Source organism: Delphinapterus leucas, chromosome 16 (assembly GCF_059928025.1).
Source record: "Delphinapterus leucas isolate spDelLeu-1000000601 "Yukka" chromosome 16, BTC_Dleu_Yukka2, whole genome shotgun sequence".
Lineage (NCBI taxonomy): Eukaryota > Metazoa > Chordata > Mammalia > Artiodactyla > Monodontidae > Delphinapterus > Delphinapterus leucas.
Genome location: NC_143144.1, coordinates 75,774,775 through 75,798,873, shown reverse-complemented (window position 1 = coordinate 75,798,873; position 24,099 = coordinate 75,774,775). Strand labels below are relative to the sequence as shown.

General features: G+C 51.1%; 1 protein-coding gene across 2 annotated transcripts; it reads right to left on the bottom strand.

Annotated features, from left to right (window-relative positions):
• Window positions 1-685: 685 nt before the first annotated feature.
• On the bottom strand, window positions 686-23,813 carry BAG3 (BAG cochaperone 3). 2 transcript variants are annotated; one of them, XM_022568608.3, is made up of 5 exons: window positions 23,723-23,813; window positions 22,771-23,599; window positions 7,367-7,693; window positions 5,559-5,963; window positions 686-2,309 (listed from the first exon to the last, which is right to left on the bottom strand). In XM_022568608.3, the coding sequence occupies exons 2-5, from the start codon at window positions 22,954-22,956 to the stop codon at window positions 1,494-1,496; spliced, it is 1,734 nt and encodes a 577-aa protein (XP_022424316.2). In that variant the 5' UTR covers window positions 22,957-23,599; window positions 23,723-23,813; the 3' UTR covers window positions 686-1,493. The 2 variants fall into 2 exon arrangements, with proteins under 2 accessions (XP_022424316.2, XP_089754364.1); XM_089898238.1 differs by having other exon boundaries at window positions 23,734-23,808.
• Window positions 23,814-24,099: the final 286 nt, after the last annotated feature.

Genomic DNA, 24,099 nt, shown 5'->3' with positions numbered 1-24,099 from the left:
ATTTACAAATTTGCGTTTCTAGAATCGGTGGTGTTGCTAGCAGTCAGCTTTTACTCCTCAAATGAGTTCACCCTGTAAAGATGTTGGCGATTCCCATCAGAATGACTTCAACCTTTCTCATGAAGCCGAGAGTGGCAAGCACACCGGCGTGTATTTTTGTGCAGCATCGTCAGGCACCAATATTAAACTCAATACAGTCATGAGGAATTCAGCTCAGGGGCTCTTAAGCCAGAGGGCTCCCTTGGAGTTCCAAGATCTCAGACCCATCTTTCTCTTCCTTCTCAATTTCAGGTTTATTTGGCAAAGGACTTAAGAAAACAAAATCTTGCACACCTCCGCATTCTGGGCGGTGGTCCTTCCCAAGCCCTTAAAAAACCTTAGCCTAGAACAATCTTCTTCCCCCCAGTGGCTTCGCAGCGCATTTGATCCCTAACCCCAGTGACTTCGAGGAACCCAATGTGGGAAGGTAAACCTGGTCTCGGACTGGCTTGGTGACTCAGGGGAGTGTTAGATAAAGATGACCCCAAGACTCTCATAGAACATGTGCCCAACCCCCAGTGAGCTGGGCTCCAGGGGACGCTTGGGCCAGCCTCAGACAATACTGGGAACTGTGCACTTTTGAACCCACTCAGCCCTTTAGTGAGGCCTGCGGATGGCCTGGGGCCAGGTGGGCAGAGATGCACCTCTGCTGGAGCAATCTGAAGAGGTGTGATGGGCACGTTCCCATTACCTGGGTTCACAGCTCTGAGTCTTCCCAGGTTGCAGCTGCAACCTGAGAATGAAAAATGACCAAGACTCATCTTCTCATGGGTCGGGCCAGTAGAGATGTTACGAATCCCAGAGCAGGCCTGTAAATGTGTCTGTTTATTTTTCCTGAAGCCAGTGAAAGACCATCTTGATGCCGCCACTCTTCAAAATTTAGAAACCACAGAAGACATTTTGAGTTACATTATTACTTTATTTTCCTTTTTTTAAATGTAGCATTAAAGTCATCCAACATACAGATATTCCTACGGCTCCTTACACATTTTATTCTATCTAAAGTATTTTAGCTATGAGATGACAAAAATCATCCCATTGAAATGGCAACACACTTCTGAAAAATGGGTTTCATATTTACTGATGAGAAATCGACTCCCCATCTACCCCCGCAAAAACTCCTTGAGTCCAGAGCTGTAGAAAGACAGTTCACATCCATGACTAACAAGTGGGACCCATACAGAGAGGGCTCCAAAACAGCAAGCTATGGGGTTAAACTTCTGTAACAAGCAACTTCTTTATTTGTACAGAATACGAATACACAGGAAAAGCATCATTCTCCTTTTAGGCCTTTTATTAGTGTGTTTCGCCTCCACCCAAGTTACTGCCTACCAAGCAGCTACGAAGAGTAAAAACCAACTGGTTTTAAGGCCCTGAAATGCATGCAACTTAAAATTCTCTAAAGCACACAATCAGTTCCCAGTCTCCGGGGCTGATTTTTTATTTCGTGGAGACTATGGTGCTGCTGGGTTTGCAGCTGTGTCTGTCGTGCTGCCGGGGTTTGGAGCTGCTGCCTCTCTGGCTTCTGGCTGCTGGGTTTCAGTACTGGGATCTTCTCCATTTCCAGCACTTTTCTTGCTCTTGTCTGCTGTCACGGCACCCATCTCCATGATTTCCTGAAGTGGCTGATCGGTGTCAAGGGAGCTGGGCTGGAGTTCATAAACCTGGACTTGGCCTGGGACATCTATTGCTTTCTGTTCAAGTTTTTCCAGGATGGTCTGAACCTTCCTGACGCCATCTCTCCTGGCCTGGCGGACATCAGCGCGTCCTTCTGGGTCTACCGAATCCAGGGCCAGTAGCTCTTTGGTCAAATACTCTTCTATCATCAGGTACTTTTTGTCCGTCTTCTTGCCTTCAAAGTTGTCCACAGCCTGCTCCAGCCCTTGCACCTTCTCCAAGATGGCTTCTACTTTCAGCACACCTGGATGTTTTGGGGGTACCTCAGCTTGTCCTGGTTTTGGGGGTGTGGCTTCTGCAGGGGCAGGGCTGGGGGCTGCTCTCTCTTCTGCAGCCACGTTCTTGGGGGGAGAGGGGACGGCAGAAGGGGCCGGGCTGGGAGGATAAGGCACCGGAGCAGAGGGAACCTTTACTTCCACTTTCTCAGAGGGAGGCAGGGGCTTCTGCGAAACAGGTTGAGAATCCACCTCTTTGCGGATCACTTGAATCGGGATGTGTCCAGGAGGGAGATCTGGTCCAGCTGGGCCTGGCTTGCTTTCTGGTTTGTTTTCAGGTTGGGGAATAGGTGAAGGTTCTCGATGGGTCATGGGTTGCTGAGAAGAGGCAAGGACACAGAGATAGTTTTAATACCTGGCTGAGAGTCACAGGCAGTCGTTTGTAGCTAGTACTGACTAGAAGAAAACAGAAATGACTTTTTTAAAGTTTAATAGTATAAGAGGGATTTTCAAAGTCAGCCAAACCTGTTACAAAATTAAAATATGATATTCATCATGTATGTGACCAAACCATTGTTATGCTTCCGTTCGTTAACCCTGGTCTCTTGGTCTGTCATCTCTCACTGAATTTTTCTGGAGATGGTATTCTTACGGCAATGAAAAGAAAACCAACAGAATTTTCAAAAATGAAAATACCAAAAACTCATGCTGACGGCTGAGTTACTTTACCTCAAAGCAAAGTCCTGGGTGACTCAGACTTTCAGGTGATGGAGCCAGGGAGTAGTAATGGCCACTTGGCCCCCTTCACCACCCTGTGTGACAGTCTCCGCTCAGGGTGTGGCCTTCCCATCTCCTGTTTCAGAAAAGTTATAATGGTCTTTTTTTTTTTTTTTTTTAAAAGCACCTACGACAGCCTTGTGGTTTCTGCCCAGACTGATGTATTTTTTGAGAATAAGCAAGACGCTGAAAATGGGTAACGCAGTAAGAATTCTGCCTGGACACATTTGTGCCAGAGCTAACATTCAGCAGTGCAGGATCTCTGCACTGACTACATTGGCTACAGAGGCTGAGATACTCTCTAATGTGACTATAAGCTATAGCGATATTTTAAAAAATTAACTATGCTTGAAACAGAAACATCTTGGTTCACCTAGCATTTAAGTGAACATCTAAAACCCCCTTAAAAATCTCACACACTGATTTTATCAACTGGGAAATAGGAGTTGGACTACATTATTTCTAAAGTGCTCCATATGAAAAACACTAAATCCCACTATAATGTTCAGTTAGGTCAAATCTCTGCAAGCCTCTAAAAAGGGATTTCTAGACAAGCTATAAAAGGGAGGCCACTACAAACAAATAGGATTAAGTGGAAATAGGATTAAATATTGTTCCACCAATTATAGAAAATATTGATAACATGGGAAAGGTATGAGAGGAAACAGCTCCAGCTTTGCAAATGGGCACTTCTTTCCCATTTGAAAGGATTACTGAGTCTGAGTAAGGATCTGACGGTCGCTTGGCTGTTTTGTTTGAACACCAGTAGCCTCCTTTTCCATCAAATCTCTTCTGCCAACCAGAAATGCTTAACTTTGGCCCTTAGCACTCATGAACCAGCCACACGCCTCTTCCTGGGTTTTAAAACAATGGCTGAGTAAGTGACTTCGGAAACACTTAAGAGGGGGTGCCCTATGGCTTGTACTCTTCAAAAATGTCAAGGTCATGAAAGCAGAGAAAGACTGAGAACCTGTTTTCCAGATTAAAGGAGACTAAAGGAAAACGACATCTGCGTGCAGTGCTCATGATCCTGCATTAGATCCTGGAACAGGAGGAAATTGCTATAAAGGAGATCTGAGAAGGGACTGCGTATGAGACAACGATGTTTTAAGGACGTTAAACTTCCTGCATCTGATAATTCTACTGTGGGTATGAATGAGAAGGTCGCTCTCTTAGGAAAATATCTGCTGACATATTTAGGGGTACTGGGCATGATATTTACAATTAAACCTCAAACAAAAAGTATAGATAATATATGGAGAGAGGAAAAGATGACAAAGCAAATGTAGCAAAATGTTAACAGTAAATATGGGTGAATCTTTGCTTTCATGACTTTCATATATACTGGACTTCTCTTCTGTAAGGTTGAAATCATTTCCAAATAAAAAAGCAAAAAAACAAACAAAAAAAAAACCATAAAAGGAGGTGTTCTGTTTGAGGGCCCTGAACAGTGTCACCATCTGTAGTAAGAAGATGCCCTGCATTTGTTTACAGGGCACTTTCCTTTTAAAAACTGTGACCAAGGGACTTCCCTGGTGGCGTAGTGGTTAAGAATCCGCCTGCCAATGCAGAAGACGTGGGTTCGAGCCCTGGTCTGGGAAGATCCCACGTGCCATGGAGCAACGAAGCCCGTGCGCCACAACTACTGAGCCTGCGATCTAGAGCCCGCGAGCCACAACTACTGAGCCCACGCACCACAGCTACTGAAGCCCGTGCGCCTAGGGCCCGTGCTCTGCAACAAGAGAAGCCACCGCAGTGAGAAGCCCGCGCACCGCAAGGAAGAGTAGCTCCCGCTCGCCGCAACTAGAGAAAGCCTGCACGCAGCAAGGAAGACCCAACGTAGCCAAAAATAAATAAATAAATGTAAAGGCACTTCCACAATGTTGAAAAAAATAAATAAATATTTAAATAACAATAAAAAATAAAAACTGTGGCCAAGAATTCACTCAGCAGCTGAGCGGCCCCGGCTGCCGAGTGTTCTTCGGCTAAAACTAGAAGACTTCCTCCCCCAGGAACCAGTGCCTGCACGTCTCTACTGAAGGATAAGCGGGCCCTGCCTGTAACTTTCACCAGGCATGAAGGAAGGCTTCCCATCCGCCCAGCCAGCCAGGCATCGGCCAGGGAACGTGGTCCTCTACCGCAAAGGAGGAGAAAGGAGTAAGACATGCTCCCTGTGGCCAAGGTCAGAGCAGAGCTGAAGAGAGCGGATGGATGAACACTTTCGAAATAAATGCACAGAATAATCAGAGCTGAACTGTAAGGGACTCATACTAGGCACCGTGGGAAAGATGAGGAGGCTTCGTGGAAGCGGCAAGACTGGCTTGTCCCCTGGAGGATGGGGACAGCTTGGATTGTGAAGGCATGTCAGGAAGTGGGTCCAGCACAAGCAAAGGCACAAAAGAGGAGACAACAGAGTGAAGGGCCTGCAGAGTGCAGGAAGGGGTGTGAGTGAGGCAGGAGACGAGGCTGAGGGTGGGGTGTGGAGGGGCTGCAGGGCACTGCAAGGGTATGGTGGGCACTGAGACACCTGGGCCCCCCCCCCACAGGTGTGTGACGCTGTGTTCTGCCCACCGTTGCCCACGGTGGTGGCTGGAGCTCTGCCCCTGAGGCAGCTGCAGCGAAAAATGAGCAAAAGCTGTAGAAAGCACTGGAGGCTCACAGCCCTCGCCTGCATTACTGCTGATGACCAGCCGTTTTCAGGATCTCGCTCTCCCCCCCAGTTATGTGCGTAAACCAGGAGGGGCTGGTGGGGCGGGGCCGGGGCGGGGGGGACCCAGGGCACCTGCACAGAGCTCCTCAGGCCCTGGAGAGATGCTGCCCCAGCTAGTCTGCCAACACCGACTCCCATACCTGAGGCCTGTCGACCACGGTTTGCATGCGGACGGACGGCGGGGTGTGCACCGGCGTGCTGCTTCTGGCTGGAGAGCCCTCCCGGCTGGACGCACCCCGGACGGGTGACCGGAACGGAGACGCTGCCCACACGGTCCGGGGCTCCCAGTCATCTCCCTGGATCTTGTGGTACACAGGCTGGTGGGTCTGGTATTCGCCCTGCTGAGCTGGGTAGTGGGTCTTCTGGGCTTGGTGGAAGGAGGGCTGGGCTGCCGGCCGGGTGACATTCTGTTCATGTATCACCGGGATGGAGATGTAGCCCCGGGGGAGCTGGTGACTGCCCAGGCTGCTCCTGCCAGAGGAGGAGGGCAGGCTGGCCGAGGAGGACGAGGATGAGCAGTCCGAGGCAGCCGGAGACTGGGATCGCTGCAAGACGCAAAGGGTGGATACACAGCCCCGTGAGCCACCGCTGTCTGGCCCTCCGACTGTGTCCCCATTATGCGCCTGCTCTGGGCAGCAGGTTTAATATGACCTCCCGTCTGTAAGCCTTTCCATTTTCAAAATGTAGTGTTAAGACTGGGAGCTCAGGAGTCAAGAGGCCTGGGCTCAAATTCTTAACAGCTCAATAGCCTTAGAAGCCGCGTTTAAACCCCCAGCCCAGTCACTGGGCTGACCTGACAATTCGGTAAAATAATCTGTGCGTGTGTCCCAGCCCCTGCGCCACACACAGGAAGCGCTCGCTACGTTTTACTTATTGTTGTCACTGCATTTCCTCTCTCCGTAACTCTTTTCCTGCTTATCCACAGAGAACTCAGCTGGGCACTGGGAACTGTGTCCCCTGTGTGGACCGAGGCAGGCCAGGCCCCTTTCCCTTCCCGGCCACCTACTTTCTGTTCTAGAAAATCAGAAGGGTGTTTCCGCAGCTGGCTTCTAAGGGCCCTGCTAGCTTAAATTTGTTCAGGTTTCTCTGACTGACGTGTCACTTTTGATTTTTACAACAAAAGCATTACAAATTCAGGTACCGCTTCTCCAAGGAAGGGAAAAGAGCCTCCTGGTGTCCCACATTAACTATGATTTTTCACCCCCGGAGCAAGCATTTGTGCTCAAGAGCAGTGCAGGAGACACGATGGGATGCTGTGCAGACTGCAAAACCCAGAGGGCTTACGGCTCAGGATTCCTACTGGGGTCCACTGGCCTTCAAATCTCAGCTAAGAACTGGATTAAGAACTATTCTTTAGACATTAGTGCAAGAAGTGTCGGCTTCAGGCTTAAAACCTGAAAAGCAGCTGCCTTCCTGACTCCTGATTTTACATTTCCTTTGAAACTGTGGACACTGTTAAGGGCAGGTACGCGGTCTCATTTTCACATCAGTACGGCTCCAAGCAGTTAATACTTCCCTGTGAACACTGAACTGAATGAAATAACACAGAGTATCTCTGTATTTCTGATATAGAAAGCTCGGTGCGTGTACGGGGCATCGCGTGAGGAGCCAGAAGGCCAGGCTTCCAGTCCCAGCGACGCCACTTCCAACTTTATGATTGTGGACCAAGCTGTTTACCCTTCTGAGCCCCAATTCCTTAACTACCAAAATAAACCATGATCCCTGCCCACCTGAAAAACCAACCTGTGAAACGCTGGGGGGACGCTGGGCTGTCTTGCAAGCGATCTTTGCTGGGTGACCTCTGACGCTGCGGGCCAGGCCCAGATGCCCCGCATCTCACCAGGCGTTGCCCTGGGCACCGCATCAGGGTCTGGGGCAGCCTAGGAAGCACAAAACCCGGCACCCCCGGGTCGCACCCCACAGGCCCACGAGCCAAGCCTCTCCTTACCTCAGGTCCATGGGAGGCTGGGGGCTGGGCTGCCGCAGCCGCTACCGCCTGTCCACACTGTTTATCTGGCTGGGTGGCTTCCGCCACTCCCCGCAGAGGTGACTGGGGCCTCTGCGGGGCCGCCGGGGCTACCTCGGTTTGGAAGCGCTGCGTCCCAGGCTGGGGGTAGGCGAAGACAGGATGTGGCTGCCGGCTCTGGGCACCGTCGTGGAGGACAGGGATGGGAATGTAGCCTGGCCGGAGCCGGGGGTACACGGCGTGGCCTTCCCTCGTGGGCAGCGGCCTGGAGCCCTCCCTCGAAGGCCCGTTTGCAGAGGACGCGGTTTCCTAAAATAAAGAGAAACACAGACCTGTTAGAAACTGGGAAGGAGACAGCCCTGAACAGGAGCAAGCATGGCGCCGAGCACTCCGACCTTCCAGAGTGACCCTCGGTCCCACAGTGCCAGCCAGGGCAGCTGAGCACACACAGTGTGGGCGCCTCCCCTGACCCCCCCACTTCTTCCAGACGCCCCCTCCCCTAGTGAAGCCGCTGTATGGACAGCAGTTTAAGAATCAGAAGCATCCAGAGGAAGCAGGGGAGCCAAGGTAACTGTTGAGCACAAGAGAAGTCCCAGTTTCCCAAACTGGTAAGACAGGTTTCTTTGCTGGGTGACACGGCGGCAGTGCATATAGGTGAGTCACTGACCGCCTCCCAAATCTTCAGACCCAGATCAGAAGGTGCGAGGAGCATTCAATTCCAGCTCCCTAAGCCACAGCCAGCTTCTCTGCTTTCTAAAAGGTCCTCATGTCTCCTAGCGATACAGACTCGTGCTGGACCCCAACGCAGGCCACAGCCTGGAAGTCTGCCGAGAAGGGGCGGCAGCGGGACGCTGCCTCCTCAGGCATATTTTCAGAACAAGCTGCGAGAGAGGGGGACACACGGGGGTGCAGAAGCAGCACGGGATGAGGACAAAACCCGGGGATTAATTGTGCTGGTCTTGTGATGCCAACAAGGCTTGCTTGGCGAGGAGCGGCTGGGTCTCTCTCACGTCCTCTCACGAAGCTCTCCCTTCAGCGGCCCGGCTATTTTGGGACCCTTGAGAAGGCCAAGTTCCAGATGTACCACAGAGAAAGATCTTGTTTCAGACAACAAGGCTGGCCCGTCACTCGCCGGGCAATGTCACTTCTCACCAAGCAGAGGCTGGGCAACTGAAACCAGGGACCCCCACGGCTTCCGGTCCTGACGACCTCCTGAGCACTAGAGGGTCCTCTCACGGAGCAGGGGGCCGAGGATTTGTGCCACCGACACACACCCGAGTGGGTCAACTATTACGAAGGAGCATGATCCTTCCTCACGAGGCAGCCCTCTGAACTGCAAACGAACGCCAAGAGCTGAGGCTCTAGGAGCTTCAGGGTGTAATTCCCAGTGGGGCGAAACTGGTCACAAGTGGGGAAAGCCGAGGGCTGACCCTGGAACTTAGCCCTTTCAGACCCATGAACTGCTTGCCTCCTGCCGAGCCCCGCCCCAGAGGGCCTCCAGCACGAAGGAGAGGCAAGGGTGTTGCCATGTCCTTGGGGACGCCAGCAGACAGGCACTCTCAGATTAGAATACCCACGTGCTCAGGGCAGCGGCATTATTTTAGCCTGCTTAACTCAGGTCACCCAAGAGCAGGGAGTGGGTCCAGGCCTCACATTCAGAACCAAATTCCTGCCATGAGAGGGACACCAAAAGGGAGGCAGCAAGAGGGACCGAAGAAACGCCGTGCTGCTCGGAGCTGACTCACAATAGGCCGTCCGGGCATTTTCTCCACGCACTGGGCACCTTCCTTCCAGCCTGGAGCAGGGGCCTGGACGAGTGCCGGGGCATCGTCTCTGCGGGCTTCCTCCTGGCCACGCACAAAAGCAGAGCTGAGCAGTCAGCGGCCCTCATCCACTGACTGGCCCCTGGTCAACGTCCTGCTCCCGAGTTGCTTGGTACCATGGGATCACCAAACCAGCAAGGCACGATCCCTGCCAACTGGGGGCTGCATGAAACAAACAGGAAGCAAAACTACCTGGAAAGCACAGGAGGCCCTGCGGATGGGGGACCGCCTGGGCTTTTCTAGTAGGAGGGGGCTTTCTAGAGAGGATGCAAGTTCATTCTTTCATCTGGGGTAATTCTCTTAACCTCGGTGAGCCTTTCTAGAAAATGAGCTAGCAACACCCACTTCATAGGACTGTCGTGAGGTTTTACGAGAGCACGTCAAGAGGGACGCCCCCCCCAAAAAAGAAAGAGTGATGCCGGGAAGGCCAAAAGGCATGTGAATCCCCCCTAAACAGGCCCATGATTATGCTCCTCAGACCCCAAAGTGTCAGAGGAATCAAAGCTGAAGGGCGAAGGTAACTGGTGGTGACCAGAGTAGAACGGTGACTGCACCTGGAGAAAACGGAGTCGTCTGGGAAGGAACCTTCGGAGGGGATGGAAACGTTCTCCGTCTTTCTCTGGGTGGTGGTAAACGGGTGTACATCCGTGTCGAAGTCTCTCACACCGTCCACTTCCCCGGGACCCCCACACTGCCCCTCCCCTGCCACATTCCACCCACACTGTCCAGACCGAACAGGTGAGGGCTGCCACCCCCCAGCATTGTCGCACAGCCAGCTGCTGGCTGGGCCTCCACCTCAGACCCTCCCGGGGCCTGGAAGCCATACAGAGGCCTGGCTGAGGCTTGCCCGCTCCTGGGGGAAGCCCCCGGATCCAGAAGGTACTGGAGCCGGCCTGCCACGAGTTGTGCTTTTTATGCATCTCCCTGAGCATATTTTGTGCCTCAACTGAAAAAGAAAAGGGAAGAAAAAGGAAGGAAGAAGGGAAGGCGGGCGGGAGAGCAGTTCCACCTGCCCCAGGGGCTGCGACAGCGGAGGCGATACCTGACCTGGTCTTGGGAGTAGTGGTCCGGGTCAGTGGAGGGAGCGCGCGGTCACCGCAGGCAGGGCTGGGGGTGTCAGGGGCCCAAGCTGGAAGGCAGGGTGGCTACGGGAGGCCTGGAGGCTGCTTTCCTACAGTCCTGAGGTCTGTACTCCTGGTTCCGTGTGAATTAACGACCCATTTATGCCATGCGATAAAAACCCACACATCTCTCATGATGGCCTCTGAAAGAAGGTGGGCTGCCTTGCCACTCTGGTGGGGGCTTTGCTTAGAAAACACTGCTTTAGGTAAGTTAAAAAGACCACCTCACTTCTACAGAATAGAAAACTAACACTTCTACGTGAATAATTTAAACCGAAAATGAAACGCCCACCCATAACAAGGTCCGTACCAGGTGCTGACACCACCTGTTTCTACTCTCCTCTCATCAGAGCCCTGTCAACAAACGCTTCAGTTTGACTAACCAAAAACGCTGCCCAAAAGAGTTAAACTGCCCTTCCTATCTTCTGTGGTGTTTTCATTAAAAAAAACAAAAAAAAAGACATCATATTTTTCAAAGGAAAAAGTTTGGTTGTTTTTTTTTTTGGCCACGCCACGCGGCATGTAGGATCAAACCCGCACCCCCTGCATTGGAAGGGCGGAGTATTAACCGCTGGACCGCCAGGGAAGTCCAAGAAAAAAGTTTTTTAAATGTTTCATATTTATAATTCTCCTAGAATATGACCAGAACATGTCTCCTCAGTCCCGTGAGAAGTGTCCTCGAGTTCAAGCCCAAGCCTACTGGTTATACCAACCAGCATCTTTCATAGAGGAAAGGCACTACCTGCCCCACCCTGACTTCGCCGGGGACTGGGGACTCCGTCTCCTGGGGGTTGCACTTCTGTGTGACCCCGTGACAGGGACGGGGCCAGCCCTGCCTCCTCATCTGACCAGCTGCCTAAGCTCCCTAAGGAGCAGCGACGGCGTTACAGGATCTTCCAACCAGCTCAGCTCGTCATCCTCATCTGTGGGCGGGGCCATCAGGAATACATATACATGAAATCCAATTAGGAAATAAGAGCCTGACTTCCACTGCTTATCTCACTGCATTAATTGATAAAATGAACTGGTTCAAGCTGCTTCTTTGTGCATTGCATTAAAATCCTCTGCGGGTGCCAAACAACTCCATGTGAAGGCCGGGATAAAAAGCAGGGAAAACTACCTCAGGTGAGCCAAAGTCTGCCCTATCGAGTACAAGGTATTATTACTAGACAAGCCTGGGGCCAGGTTCTGAGCTTGGATGAGCCCGCGGCTCACACAGGTCTTGTTTGCTTAAGAGCACAACTAAACTTCACTGCTGAGTTTTAGTAACAATGTGGGTGCTTAGGGGACAGCTAGGAGACTTGGAAAGAGGCTGCGCTTGGTCCTAAAGCTGACTCTGCTCTGAAATATGTGTGCTACGCAAGCAACTCACATCCCCTCTCTGGGCCTTAGTTTCCTCAGCTGCGAAATGAACGGGAGGCCCAGATGTTCTGTAAAGCAGTGGTCCTCAGACTCTAGGGGGCATCCGGAGCGCCCAGGAAACGCAAAAAGGTGCAGACGCTACGTTCAGACCCCAACAAAGTCTGACTCAGGAGGTGTGTGGGCAAGTCCAGCCCCCATGGCAGTGGGAGCACTGACCTAAAGGAGGTTCCTTGCAGCCCTGACGTTCTCCGTGACCTCTGATTCCAAGATCTCTTCTAGCTCTAAACACCTACATAAAGCTCAAAAACAAGGAAAAGCTGACGTGGCGGAAATCTAAAAATGACCACTCTTGACTGCACCCAGTTAAATCACATTAGAACTCTCTGGAATTCAAGGTGCTCCAAAGTTGCATGAACCAAGTGAAGAGGAGGAAGCCGCTGACCTTGCACCTTAAAAGCAGGGCAGAACCATAAACCCTGAAAACGGCGGCGCCCCTGTGAGCCCCGACCCCAGCTCCACGGTACAGTGCTCTTTCAAACGGGGGCTCGACACCTACAGACCACAGTCTGAATGAAGGGGAACAGCGACGAAGGCCACTCTGAGGGCTGCCCTGCAGCACCTCCGCCTCAACAGCCTGGAGTCCTAAGTAGGGCACCGATTCTATCAACTGGGTTTTTAGGCCGGAAGAGTCTCACGCCTGCCAGGCAGTGACTTTTACTAAAGACACTTCAGAACTCCTAAAACAAAGAAAAAAAGACGACGGGCAATAAGAATCCTGGGACTCCCCATTTAGCGAGGACGTGGACCAAAATAAAGTGGCTTGGGGCTTCCCTGGTGGCGCAGTGGTTGAGAGTCCGCCTGCCGATGCAGGGGACGCGGGTTCGTGCCCCGGTCCAGGAGGATCCCACATGCCGCCGAGCGGCTGGGCCCATGAGCCACGGCCGCTGAGCCTGCGCGTCTGGAGCCTGTGCTCCGCAGCGGGAGGAGCCACAACGGTGAGAGGCCCGCGTACCACAAAAAAATAAAAATAAAATAAAGTGGCTTGGCTTGCCTCTTTCAGGCAGGAAGCAAAACAAAAGAAAAACTTCCTTCTAAAGCACACATAGAGACCTGAGCTTCAACATTCTACCAAAACTTTCCATTTGGTATTACAGGCCACAGACATGAAATAAGGTATTGCCAATGTGATATATAAAGAGATATCTACATCCCCACAGCCGAACTCAAAGTTCCCACTGGAATGTGGTAAAGGGTCTCTTCCACTGCCCCCAGCCCTGTTTGGGGCATGTAATGGACTTTGGGCATATTCTACATAATAAGTAAAGTCCACATCCACCAAAGTCTGTTTACAGCACTCCTAGTGAGACAAGAGTCTGTGCTGTAAGCAACCTAGTCCCAGGTGCTTGGAGGTTTTAACTGATATGCCCTGTTATTAAAGTATGCATACTTATCTACAAAGAGTTACAGATGTAGAAAATAAACTTATGGTACCAGGAGGTAAGGGATGGGGGAGGGATAAATTGGAAGGTTGGGATTGACACATACCCACTACTATATATAAAATAGATAGCTAATAAGGACCTACTGTATAGCACAGGGAACTCCACTCAATATTGTGTATTGGCCTATACGGGAAAAGAATCTAAGAAAGAGTGGATATATGTGTATGTATAACACATTCACGTTGCTGTACACCTGAAACTAACACAACATTGTAAATCAACTATACCCCAATAAAAATTAAAAAAAAAAAAAGTATGTATAGTTGATCCTGGGATTACTCAGATGGGTGTCCCTATGTGCTTCTGCTAGGGAAAAGCACATTTTAAAGACATGCTTAAAATGAGAGAGATGAGCCCCTGTTTTCAAGTTGCCATTCGGGACTCCAATCCCGCCCTGCTGCTTGCCAGGTGTGTGCCCTCGGACAGGACTCCTTGCTACTGAGACTCAGTTCCCCCAGCTATAAAAACCCCCATGCCTTCCAGGGCTTTTTGCAAGATTTAAGTGAAATAAGGCATGAGAAAGTCTTTGTAAACTCTGAGCTGTCCCATGCCCTATACAACTACGGTTCCTCCATTCCACAAATAGTTATTGACGAACCCAGCTTTTCCCAAGCAACAGTTGGTTGGGCCTATTGTTTACAGAGTTGTGAATTTGGGTTTAATTCTTCAGTGATCTCACCAAGTTGGTAATGAGCCCGTTAGAGTCTGAAGCCCCTTAATCTGAGAGTCTTAAGAGCACTAATTAGCAGGGATGGCACTTTCTCTGCTAAGAAATGTATCTAAAGTTTCACAACCTGGAAGCAAACACGGCTAAAAACAACTCTAGGGGCCTGAGCCCTAAACTCCCCTCTCCCCTCAACAGGCCCCAGGCGCTGAAGGGGTCTGCCTTGCAGACAAACTCACCTGAGAATCAACACACAACCTGCAGTGACTGTGGTTCCTGCACACATGCCCCTGAGACCCAGGGGAGAGAGCCAAGCCAGGCAGGTGTCTGGGAGTAGAACATCTGCTGGTGTCCCCCTAATATTCTCAGTGTGTCCCCCCAAGGCGTATAAGCAGTCTCCAGGCCACAGCTGGGTATGTCCTCTGCTGGGGAGAGCGCTCGGGGCTCAGAGTCCCCCATGGGCCCCCTGGACCCCTCCTCAAGGATACCATGGAGCAGATGTGGCCCAAGGTCACATGGGAAGTGACTGCAGAACCAGGAAGAGAATCCCGGTCACTGGGGTTCAGCTCCTGAGCTCAACGGCTTCAGGGAAATTAAAGACTACCTACTTCCTCTTCAGGAAAAAAAAAAAAAAAAAGGGTAGGGATCAATCTAAAGGCATAAATCACAAACGGAAAAGTACCTGAAATTTCCATATTAGGAAGCGAAATCTTGTCTGAATTTAGACAAAGAGACCTCTTCATCCCCATGGACACATTTCCATGGGTTTCTCAAGGTTCTTTCTCAGACTCAGGTAGAACACTGTTCAGTCACCGGGCTCCTCCATCTGTGAGATGTCAACCATGCAAAGCATCTGTTGTTATCAGGGTGCTGGGCTTCACTGGACATGTATGTTGTACAAAACACCGTTTCGCAAAAGAAAAAAATCTCCAATTCATCAACCACAGCTCCGGCAAGGGGAGACTCTGACAGATGGTGGCAGTCTTGGGGGGATTGCTGGAGGGACTCCTCCCCCACCCTAAGCAGCTTCTCAAAGCATTCCTTCCCCAGCAACCACCCTCCCCACAAAGGGTGCTGGCAATTAGAAACCCCCTGCCTCTCTCCTCCACCCACGGTGACATTTCCCCCCCTTAGGGCAGGGTCCAGTACACCTGTGCAGATGGCCAGCCCCTCGTTTAACGTGGCTCCGTTTCCCCGCAACACCACTGGGCACCTGGTCGGTCCTCAGGCCTGTGCAGAGACTTGGAGGGAGAGCCCCGCCTCAAGCAGTCGGGATTCAGGGTAAACACAGCGCCCCCTGCAGAACACAGGATACACAATTCCGCTGGCCCATCTTGGGCAGGGGATCTGGGGTGAGTCCACAGGCTGATGAGGCTGTGGGCTGCAGGTCTGGCTGAGAACCTTCATCTGCCCTCACGCTGAGTTACTGCCCAGCACCTACCACCCCCACGAGGGACACAGGAAACCCCCGGGAAGGGTGCTGAGGGTGTCCGGACACTGGTGGAAGGAGAGTCAGCTAAAGTGGTCCAGGGGCGATAAGAAGAGGCCTTGTCTTGGGAAACGAGACTTCATACCCATCTGGGAACCAAGAGACCCATGTCCAGCCAGCACTGTCCACTCTGTGGGAAAGCCAAGCACCTGTGAATCCCCTCCGACTTCTTGGCGAAGACTGGGACTGTCGCCACGGACCACACACATGCCTCAGGTCAGGCCCTGGCTCATCACTTTCCCAATCCTCACGACCCTGCTGGACAGGTACTGGTGTATGCCCATTTCTCAGAAGGAGAGACTGAGGCTCGGGGAAGTTGAGTGATTTACCTGAGATCACCAGAACCCAGGTCTGTCAGACGCCAAGGCCGGGAATACGTTAACCCTTTCACTATTCCTGCCACCCCTGTACACTGTGTGATAATTATTGGCTAATGTCTCCAAACCCTTCAGCTTCTTGGGGTAAAACGCAGCAGGAGGGAAAGCATTTCATTTCGCCCGGTTGGAGCTGGGCTGAGGCACAGACCTGGAACATTCAGTTCGAGTGTGGTCTCGGTCAGGGAGCCAGGGCTTGATGCTGAGTCACTGCCTGGCTGAGGCAGGGCAGCGAGAGCAGGGCGCACCTCTGAGTCACCACAGCCCCAAGACTCCACACAAGCCCAGCATGGGGCCTCTGCAGGGACAGAACCCAGGTCTAGCCCAGCAGGAGAGCTGGTCCTGCTCTGACACTCAGGGTCCATGGGATAATCTGGAAGATTCAAAAGCGATGTGGCTGCCTTCTCTGCCACACACGTCCTTTCCTTTCTTCCTGCCATTTCTAAACTATTCATTCTTTCTTTCTTTCTTTGTCCAAGAAGAATTTTTTAAATAACTGAAAAGAACAAGTCTACTTTAAACTAAATTAAATTTTCAAGAAAATGAGGAAGTTACTTCAAAATAGGAAATGTTTGCTCTTCAAAAGGATGCTAAGGCATTTTCAGGGGAAAGTCTCGCCTCAATCACTAGGGACACAGCTCTGCACGGGGACTCGGGAGGCGCACTGTTTACAGGCTCCTAATGTAGGCAGCAGGCAATCTACAATCCTGGGCGCTTCAGAATTGACAGTGAATAAGAGGCTTCGCTCTGTAGCGTCTGATCTTACTGCCAGCCTCATGGACACAAAAACCGGAGAGAGACTCCTTCCGTGGCGCCGGGTCTGCTCTCTGCCACTGTGGCTCAGCGGCGTCGGGCTGTTGCCAGCAGCCGGCCCCCCCCCGGGCAGGCCTGCTCCAAGACGCTGTGTCACTGGCGGGGACAAAAAAGAGCTTCTCCAGACCCGTAAGGATGAATTTAGGGAATCAATACCAAAGTCCCCTGTGGAGAAAAGGCCATTCAGAAATTCAATAAAAAGGAACTGGCTCCCGGGAGACATTTGGGAGCAGAAGATAACACTGCTTAGGAACCAACAGGAGGCTTCCCGCGACACGCTCTTCAGTAAGGGATGCTTTCCTTCAACCAGCCTGTCCACTCTGGAGCCCAGGCCCATGTTTTACTCTTCCCCACGCAGAATCCTTCACACTCTGAGCCTGTAGACCCTGCCGGGCTCTGAGAGGCAGAAAGGGGAAAGAGACGCAGACTGTGCCTCTGGGACTCCCAGCCCACAGGGACGTGACCCCAAGGCAAAGCAGAAAAGTGCTGCCTTTTGGAAGAAAGATTCGAATGGAAGTAACGTGGAGTCCAGAGCAGGGACAGCCTACTTCACCGGAGAGACGGAATAAATGCTTTGTGGAAAATGGCACCGGAGGAGGCAGAACTGTCCTCTGTGTGGCCTTTAACACCATGACTTACAGAGAGCAGGTGCTCAAAAATGTCGGAAGAGATGAATGAGTGAAGACTGGGGGCCATCTTCTAGGTTCAGACCCAGGCTCAGGAAACGAGCCAACATTTCTGATCGGCTGTAAGAGATGGACTCAAGGCTGTTTATCAGCAGAACTGTGCCTGGCGAGCTCGGAGCGTAAAGGACTGAGTATAGAGAAGCAGCCAGGTCCACTAGCGGCAAGCCTGGCTGTCACCTGGGGCGGGGGTGGGGGTGGGGGTGGTAAACCTCTGGCTATAACAGTCTTTCTGTTTCCTCATAGCTGACAGGCCAGGCACATCCCCTCTCTCCAAGTCTGTTTCCTCATGCATAAGGTGAGCCTGACAGCTTCCACCTTAGTGAGCTGCTTTGAGGATTTAAAGAGAGGTTTGGAAAAGCACCCACCTGCGTCTGGCACATAGCTATAAATATGTTGACAGACAAAAAAATAGTTCATCCCTTCCTGAAGAAATTCTCTCTGCTTAAGCTTTTACAAGCTGCCTGGCTTGCTGAGAAGCTGCCAAGGCCCCCAAAGAAATTGTCATAGAAATATGTGAAGAGTTTAAGAACACCGGATAGCTCACGCAGCTGCACACGCCAAACAAGGGCTAGAGATCAGCTTCCACACCTGCAAAAGGAGGGTATCTGGAGCCTAGCTTCAAAAGTCCAGCTGTGAGTCTGAGGGCTGAGGCACAAAAGGGTGTGTAGACTTGATTCACGAGCAAGGGGGAGCCGGGAGGGGCTGGAGAATTCCTCAGTCAGGTAGGAGAGAGGTCTCCTCGGTGTCCATCAGCACTAGAGGGTCCTCGGAGGTTCCTAATAAGCAAGGCCTTTGTCTCCTGCTCCCCGTTTTTCTATATAAGGTGTCTTAAATATGTAAGAGCAACATGAAAACAGCAAAACTATGAGGGAGAAAGAGTAGGTTTGGGCTACGCATGGTTTCTTAATTTTTATGAAAATTACCAGATCATTTTAAAATGTCAATAGGAAGTAACAGACATGCGGAGTGGTTTATATAAGGCAACGGTGTGTCATTCCAGAAACGAGGACAGTGCTAATCAAGCCTCATGGGCGGTATGAAGCCTTCTGACTCACAGGCAGCCCAACAGCAACAAACAACCAAGCCTTCCCGGCCCTGGCTAACGTCAAACGCTGCCACAGTTCCCAGGCACTGACTCTACCCTTGTAAAGGGTAAATATACTCCACAAAACAGGAGACAAATTTTGCTCAGTTCTTGCATAAGCCAAACACAGACTGTTCTTTAGAGGGAGAATGAAGGTCCCGGATGAGCTGAACTCATAAGGCATCTGGCCATGTTCTTTATGCACCCCCAGCAAATCACTGTTCGTCAGTGGTAAAGAAGTGGGCTCCAGAGTAACTGCAACTTGCTGGAAACACAAAGGAGAGAATGGCCACTCATTTCCTGACTGTGTTCCAATTCTAAGAGGCACAGGAGCTTGCAGTCAATCTGCAAAGAACAAGGTGATCTCATCTTTAAGAAAATGCAGGAGGCTCCGCTGAACATGAAGGGGAAGAAATGGGGCTCTACTTCAGTCGACATTCAAAACATTTCCGATTTCCTCTGAAAGGATGTTCCTACCTGTCTCGCACAGAGCCTGAGGATAATCTGTCAAATTACTGTGGTGAGATTCTGCCGGCAGCGGAAGACAAGAGGGAGAGACTCTGGCTTGCTTCTTCCTGGGGTTCAGGAGGGTCTCGGGACCACCTCCCCACACCCGGCACTGGCACCCCACCAGGCTCCACCCCTCCCCACGCTACCCCTATGTTCGTTCCCAGAAGCCACGCACCGGGTGAGTTTCACCACGAAGGAAGGGAGGCTCCGGTGATGGCTCTGCAGGTTAGATGTTGAGCAGGCCCCTTGAGGATGCCAAGGCCTACACAGGCGCACGTGAAGTCACAGCTCCCCCGCCCCCCTAAGAAGTGAGATCATTGTCCTTCGGTGGCTCCCAAATGCCAGACTGCCGGAACCAAGAACCAAGAGGGAAGCTTTTCTGACATACAGATTTCTGGGCCCTACCCTGAGCAACTCGGATTGAACAAGGGGGTACCCAGCTGGCAACGTGTGTTCTTAAAAGGCTTCCCTGGAGACTGCCAGGCTTGGGAATCCGTGCCGGGGACCTCCAAGACCGGCAGAGCTAGAACAGCCCTGCTCCTCCAGGGAGGAGGGTCTCGCTCTGGTCGCAGGAAGGATTGTGAGGGAGCAGCACAGCGCCACACCCCAAAATATCTGGCCTCTGTTTATTTAGCAAGAGAGCCCGGAGGAGTGGCTGCACAGAAACTGCACATCTCCTGATTCCAAAGTGGACGTCAAGCTCTCTGCCAGAGACGGGGCCTGGACTGGTATGAAATTGCCAGGAGATTAGTGGGAAGCCCACGTGTGCAGAAAATCAATATCCGGGAAGACTGCAGGTTCAGTTGCTCAGAGTGGAGCTGGATTGAGCCCAAAGCCTTTGCCTCTAGCTGTCCTGCCTCTGCAATGAAGGGCAAGACACTTGCTTTCAGTTGCCGCCTCTGTAAAAATGGGATGAAAAGTCACTCTAACCACCTCAGGGGAATGAGAGAGGATCAATCATAAGACAACAGAGGATAAGACTAAACCAAAGTTCTAATCTTTTTCTTCCTTCCACGAAAGCCATTTCTGTACCTACATGGTTAAACTGTAAACACCCAGAAGCTGTCTTCTCCAGAAGAGGGCTTTCTCTGTTTTTCATGCTCAATGAATAGCTCTTTATTGATTGACAGCATCTCCTCTTGAAAGTAAGGATGCTCATAGGGTCCTCTTAGCTCAGTTCCTCTAAAATCACCCTTTGTTTTCTGCCAGAGCCCTTTTCTCATTCCACATTAAGAAACCAAATTTCGAATATAAAGTAACAGTGAAGGATTTTCCATCGTATTTACTCTGAAGTAAGGTGTCATTCATATAAGTTAAAGTGAATTAGTCACACAGATGTTCTGTGTATATCAAAGCACAGTCTTGAAAGCAATGAAGCCCAGAGCTAATGAACTGAATGTTAAGTTTTCTCCCTATGTTTTGGTACCATGCTGAGAAATCTCAAGTAATTAATTTGGTAAAGAGAGCTCTTTTCTTGAGTTGATCACATCCAGCCATCACCATCTAAGTAGTCACAGAACAGAAGTCAGCCACCCAATACTTGATGGTTGGGAGGACACAAAAATTATCAAGTATTCCAGCCTGCACGTTTCATAGTTTCATAAAAATTTAAGACACTTCTACCTTCCTCTGAACAGATACACTGCCTCTTATCGACTTTTCAGTGTAGTTCTCTCTTTGCTCTTGGTACTAGCTGAGTGGCCTTTGGAAACACACTTGAACTCTCTGGGCTGTTTTTTGTGTTTTTTTGTGTTTTTTTAATAAATTTATTTATTATGTGGGCTCCGTAGTTGTGGCTCACGGGCTCTAGAGCCCAGGTTCAGTAGTTGTGGCACACGGGCTTAGCTGCTCCAAGGCATGTGGGATCTTCCCGGACCAGGGCTCAAACCCGTGTCCCCCTGCATTGGCAGGCGGATTCTTAACCACTGTGCCACCAGGGAAGCCACTCTCTGGGTTTCTTTCTCAGAAAAATAGAGGCTGGGGTAAAAGGTCTTTAAGGACCTTTTTCCACTTTAAAATTCTGACTGTTAAATTTTCAAATCAACTTTTCCAGCATCAGACTTCTGATTTAGTAGCTTGCATTTTCTACTTGTCGAGAACAATAATAGTAACTCAACCTGTTTTCTTCCCCCTTGAAAAAGTTTATAAAACCACAGCCTAACCCATCCACTGTACAGATGCACAAAGATCTCAACGTGCTGAGTGAGTTTCATGTTGGAAACAAAGCACCAGCAAGGCGGGACTTAACCCTGCACTCAGAGTGGATGTGTCCAAACCTGATCTTCGCTCACCACCAAGGATGCCAGCGGATTCCGACTGTCCCTGTCTCTATAGGAAGGAAGCCTCAAAATGATACTTTTTTTTGTTTTTTGTGTTTTTTTGCCCACAGTAAAGATCTACGTCCTTGCAGGCTGCAGTAACAGAGCTGGTTTGAAATGAGCATCAGTTTCACTCAATAATGGGCTGAACAGACAAGCAAAAAAGTATGTATGGTTACGCCCATCCCAGCTAATTATAGCCTCTGGTACTAATTTTCAGAAATAAATATACAATTAATTTCTTATAAATGTAAGCTGCTGAATTTACAGTGTCTCACTGTTGGGCACCAGTCTTATAAATATTTTTAAGAAAAAAACTGCATAAAAATGAAGGTGGATAACACAGATCTTTCTTCTAAAATAATGATTTATAAAGCATTTTTAATTTTGTGAATTTTTAAATCTTCAAAATAACTTATTAACTCTCTATGACTTTTATTTTTATTTTGCCCAGACAACGTAACACTACCCTTTAAGTATATTTCTTTTTGTCAAGCTTTATATTTTGAAAAAGTTCAAATTTATAGAAAATTACAAGAGTAGTACGATTAGTTATAATTTTTTAAGTTAACAGACTCATTCCAAGCTCCTATTTTCAAATTTTCATGCTTCTAAGGATTAAGTAGTATATATCCCTGCATATATGTAAATGAGGCATCCTTCTAATACAAAAGTATTACTACACAGTTATTTGTGTATTAGAAACAAATCCTAGGTATTTTAGTAACATAACAAGGAAGGGAATGTATTGCCATTAAAAAAAAAAAAAGTCTCTTTCTTGCCAGTGTGAGGCAATGTCTAAGGCAATAGCCAACTAGGAGACAGTCCCACATCTTTAGTTTGGAAACTGCCTGGAAGAACAGCATCTTGTTTTTAACAAGTCATACTAGAATATATTCTTAGTGAAAACAGTTTCAACCAATAATACAATTTTAATTTCAAATACAGAATGGGGAAAAAAGAAAGGAATGGATTTACATCCAGTCTCCTGAGTCACTCTGTGCCTGAGATGGGAGGGTGAAGTCAAGACACCTTCAATCGAATTCAGGAACTTTAGGGGGTAAAATTCCTAACAGACCCTAAAAGACCCCCACCCCAGCTTGCCAATGGCCCCCCGGCGTCCGCCAAAGTACGGTCAGCAGGGTGAAACCAGGATCTCGGTCCTGGAAGCCGGGCGGAGGCCGCGGCCGGGCCTGGCCCGGGCCTCCGATGCTGACCAGGCCGGCCTCCCCTCGTCTCCTGGCCCACGGCCCCTCGAATCGAGCCGGTGGACCGGACCCGGCGCCACCGCGCGGGTCCCACTTCCCGCCCGACCCCCGGAAACCAAACGCGGCGCAGGGAGGACAGTCCTCTCCGGGACCTCCCCCCCGCCCCGACGCCGGCCATGGGAGGGGGCTCGTTGCGGGGGCAGCCGGCCGACCCCCTGAGAGCTGGTATCCTTCTGGGGGGTCCGTGCGTCCCAGGTGGCCTTCACTGACCTCCGGGGCACAGGCTCAGGCGGGCTACGGCCGGCGGGCACCTGGCGCCTCGCGTCCCCGCAGCCCGGCCCAGTCCAGCCGCCCCCTACGGCCCTGTGCCGACCGCTGGCCGTCGAGGGGGGGGCCGCTGACCCGGCGGCCTGCGGCGCGGGCCCTGCTCACCTTGGGGACCTCGGGGGGCACACGCGGGTCGTTCCACGTCGTGGTACGGCTATTGTGGTCCACGAAGAAGGGCCAGCCGGTCTGCGGGTCGATCTTGATTTCCCACCCAGGGGGCAGGGGGTCGCGGTCGCCGGCGCCGCTGCCGGACGCCATCTGCACCATGGGCGAGTGGGTGGCAGCGCTCATGCTGGGTCGGGGTCGGCCCAGAGGGGCGGCCGCCTGGGTGCCGGATCGCGAGGTGCCGGGTCACGGGGTCGCGGGGTGCCGGACCTCCAGGTGCGGAGTCGCTCGCTGGCCGCGACCGGAGCTAGAGTCGTGCGCGCCGCCGACGTGTCCGGGAAGCCGGCGCTGGGCACCTTTATGAATTAAAGGAGGGGGTGACGTGGCCGGAGAGGGCTGGAAGCGTCTGGAAATAGCCTCCTCTCTGCCAAAGGGGAAGGAGGAGATAAAGGGAGGTAGCAACTGGCCGGCTAGAAACTTCTGGCCCCATCCAGATAAGTTGGCGGCGGCGCCGCTTGGATGTGGAGCTCCGCCCTGAGTCATCAGCTATAATCGTGGCGGGGCGGGGCGTGGGCAGGGCGTGGGCGGGGCCTCGGCCAGGCCGCCCCTCCTCCACCCCTCCACCTCCTCCCCAGCCCCAGCTTCCCCGGCGGGGGTTTCCCGGCCGAGATGGCCCTGGGGTGGGCACGGTGCATCCGCGGAGTCCGCGTGCCGCCGGCCGGCAGGACTAGCGAGCCCCGGGGACATCGTCTGTGTGTCCTGGGCCGGTTTCGGTTTTCAGACTCGTTCCCTCTTCTACGAGCCGCGTGGGTGTTCCCGGGACTGGCTCCTTCGTATAAAAACAAAGTCATCGTTAACCTTTAAAGTCGCTGGATTTAAAGTCGAGTCTGTCCCACCTCCCCTTTGCATCGCCATATACTGATACTCCAGGATATTGGCGTCCCTCAGTTACGTTTTAATCACTTTTTTCCATAGGCTTAAGGGCCGTCCGGAAGGAGCTCTGGAATGTTGATCCGACACCATCACCAAGCCAGGGAGAAAATGGAAGTACAAATGGAAACTCACCTGCCTTTCTTTAGAAACCTAAAGAAAGATTGCATCAGCGCATGGTTTTATGCTCCCGAACCTCAAATCTCAAATGTAGAAGCTATCATTGCATTGAACAACTTTAAAGAAAAAAAATATTCTTTTGGGTTTGGGTCTTTTTTATGGTGGAAGTTGGTTCTTGCTATCTTAATTTGACCTTCATTTGGAAAGTAGGGGAGAATTCAAATCAGGAAAAAATTTTGTTTGGTTAATTCAGTGGTGGGTTGCACTTGTAACCTCAGC

Excerpts from the sequence above, each read along its gene's own strand:
- BAG3 (XM_022568608.3), bottom strand. The coding sequence starts at position 22,956 with ATGAGCGCTGCCACCCACTCGCCCATGGTGCAGATGGCGTCCGGCAGC. Across the intron at positions 7,694-22,770 it reads TGCCCCCCGAGGTCCCCAAG|GAAACCGCGTCCTCTGCAAA; the intron begins GTGAGCAGGGCC and ends TCTTTATTTTAG. Across the intron at positions 5,964-7,366 it reads CAGCCTCCCATGGACCTGAG|CGATCCCAGTCTCCGGCTGC; the intron begins GTAAGGAGAGGC and ends TGCGTCTTGCAG.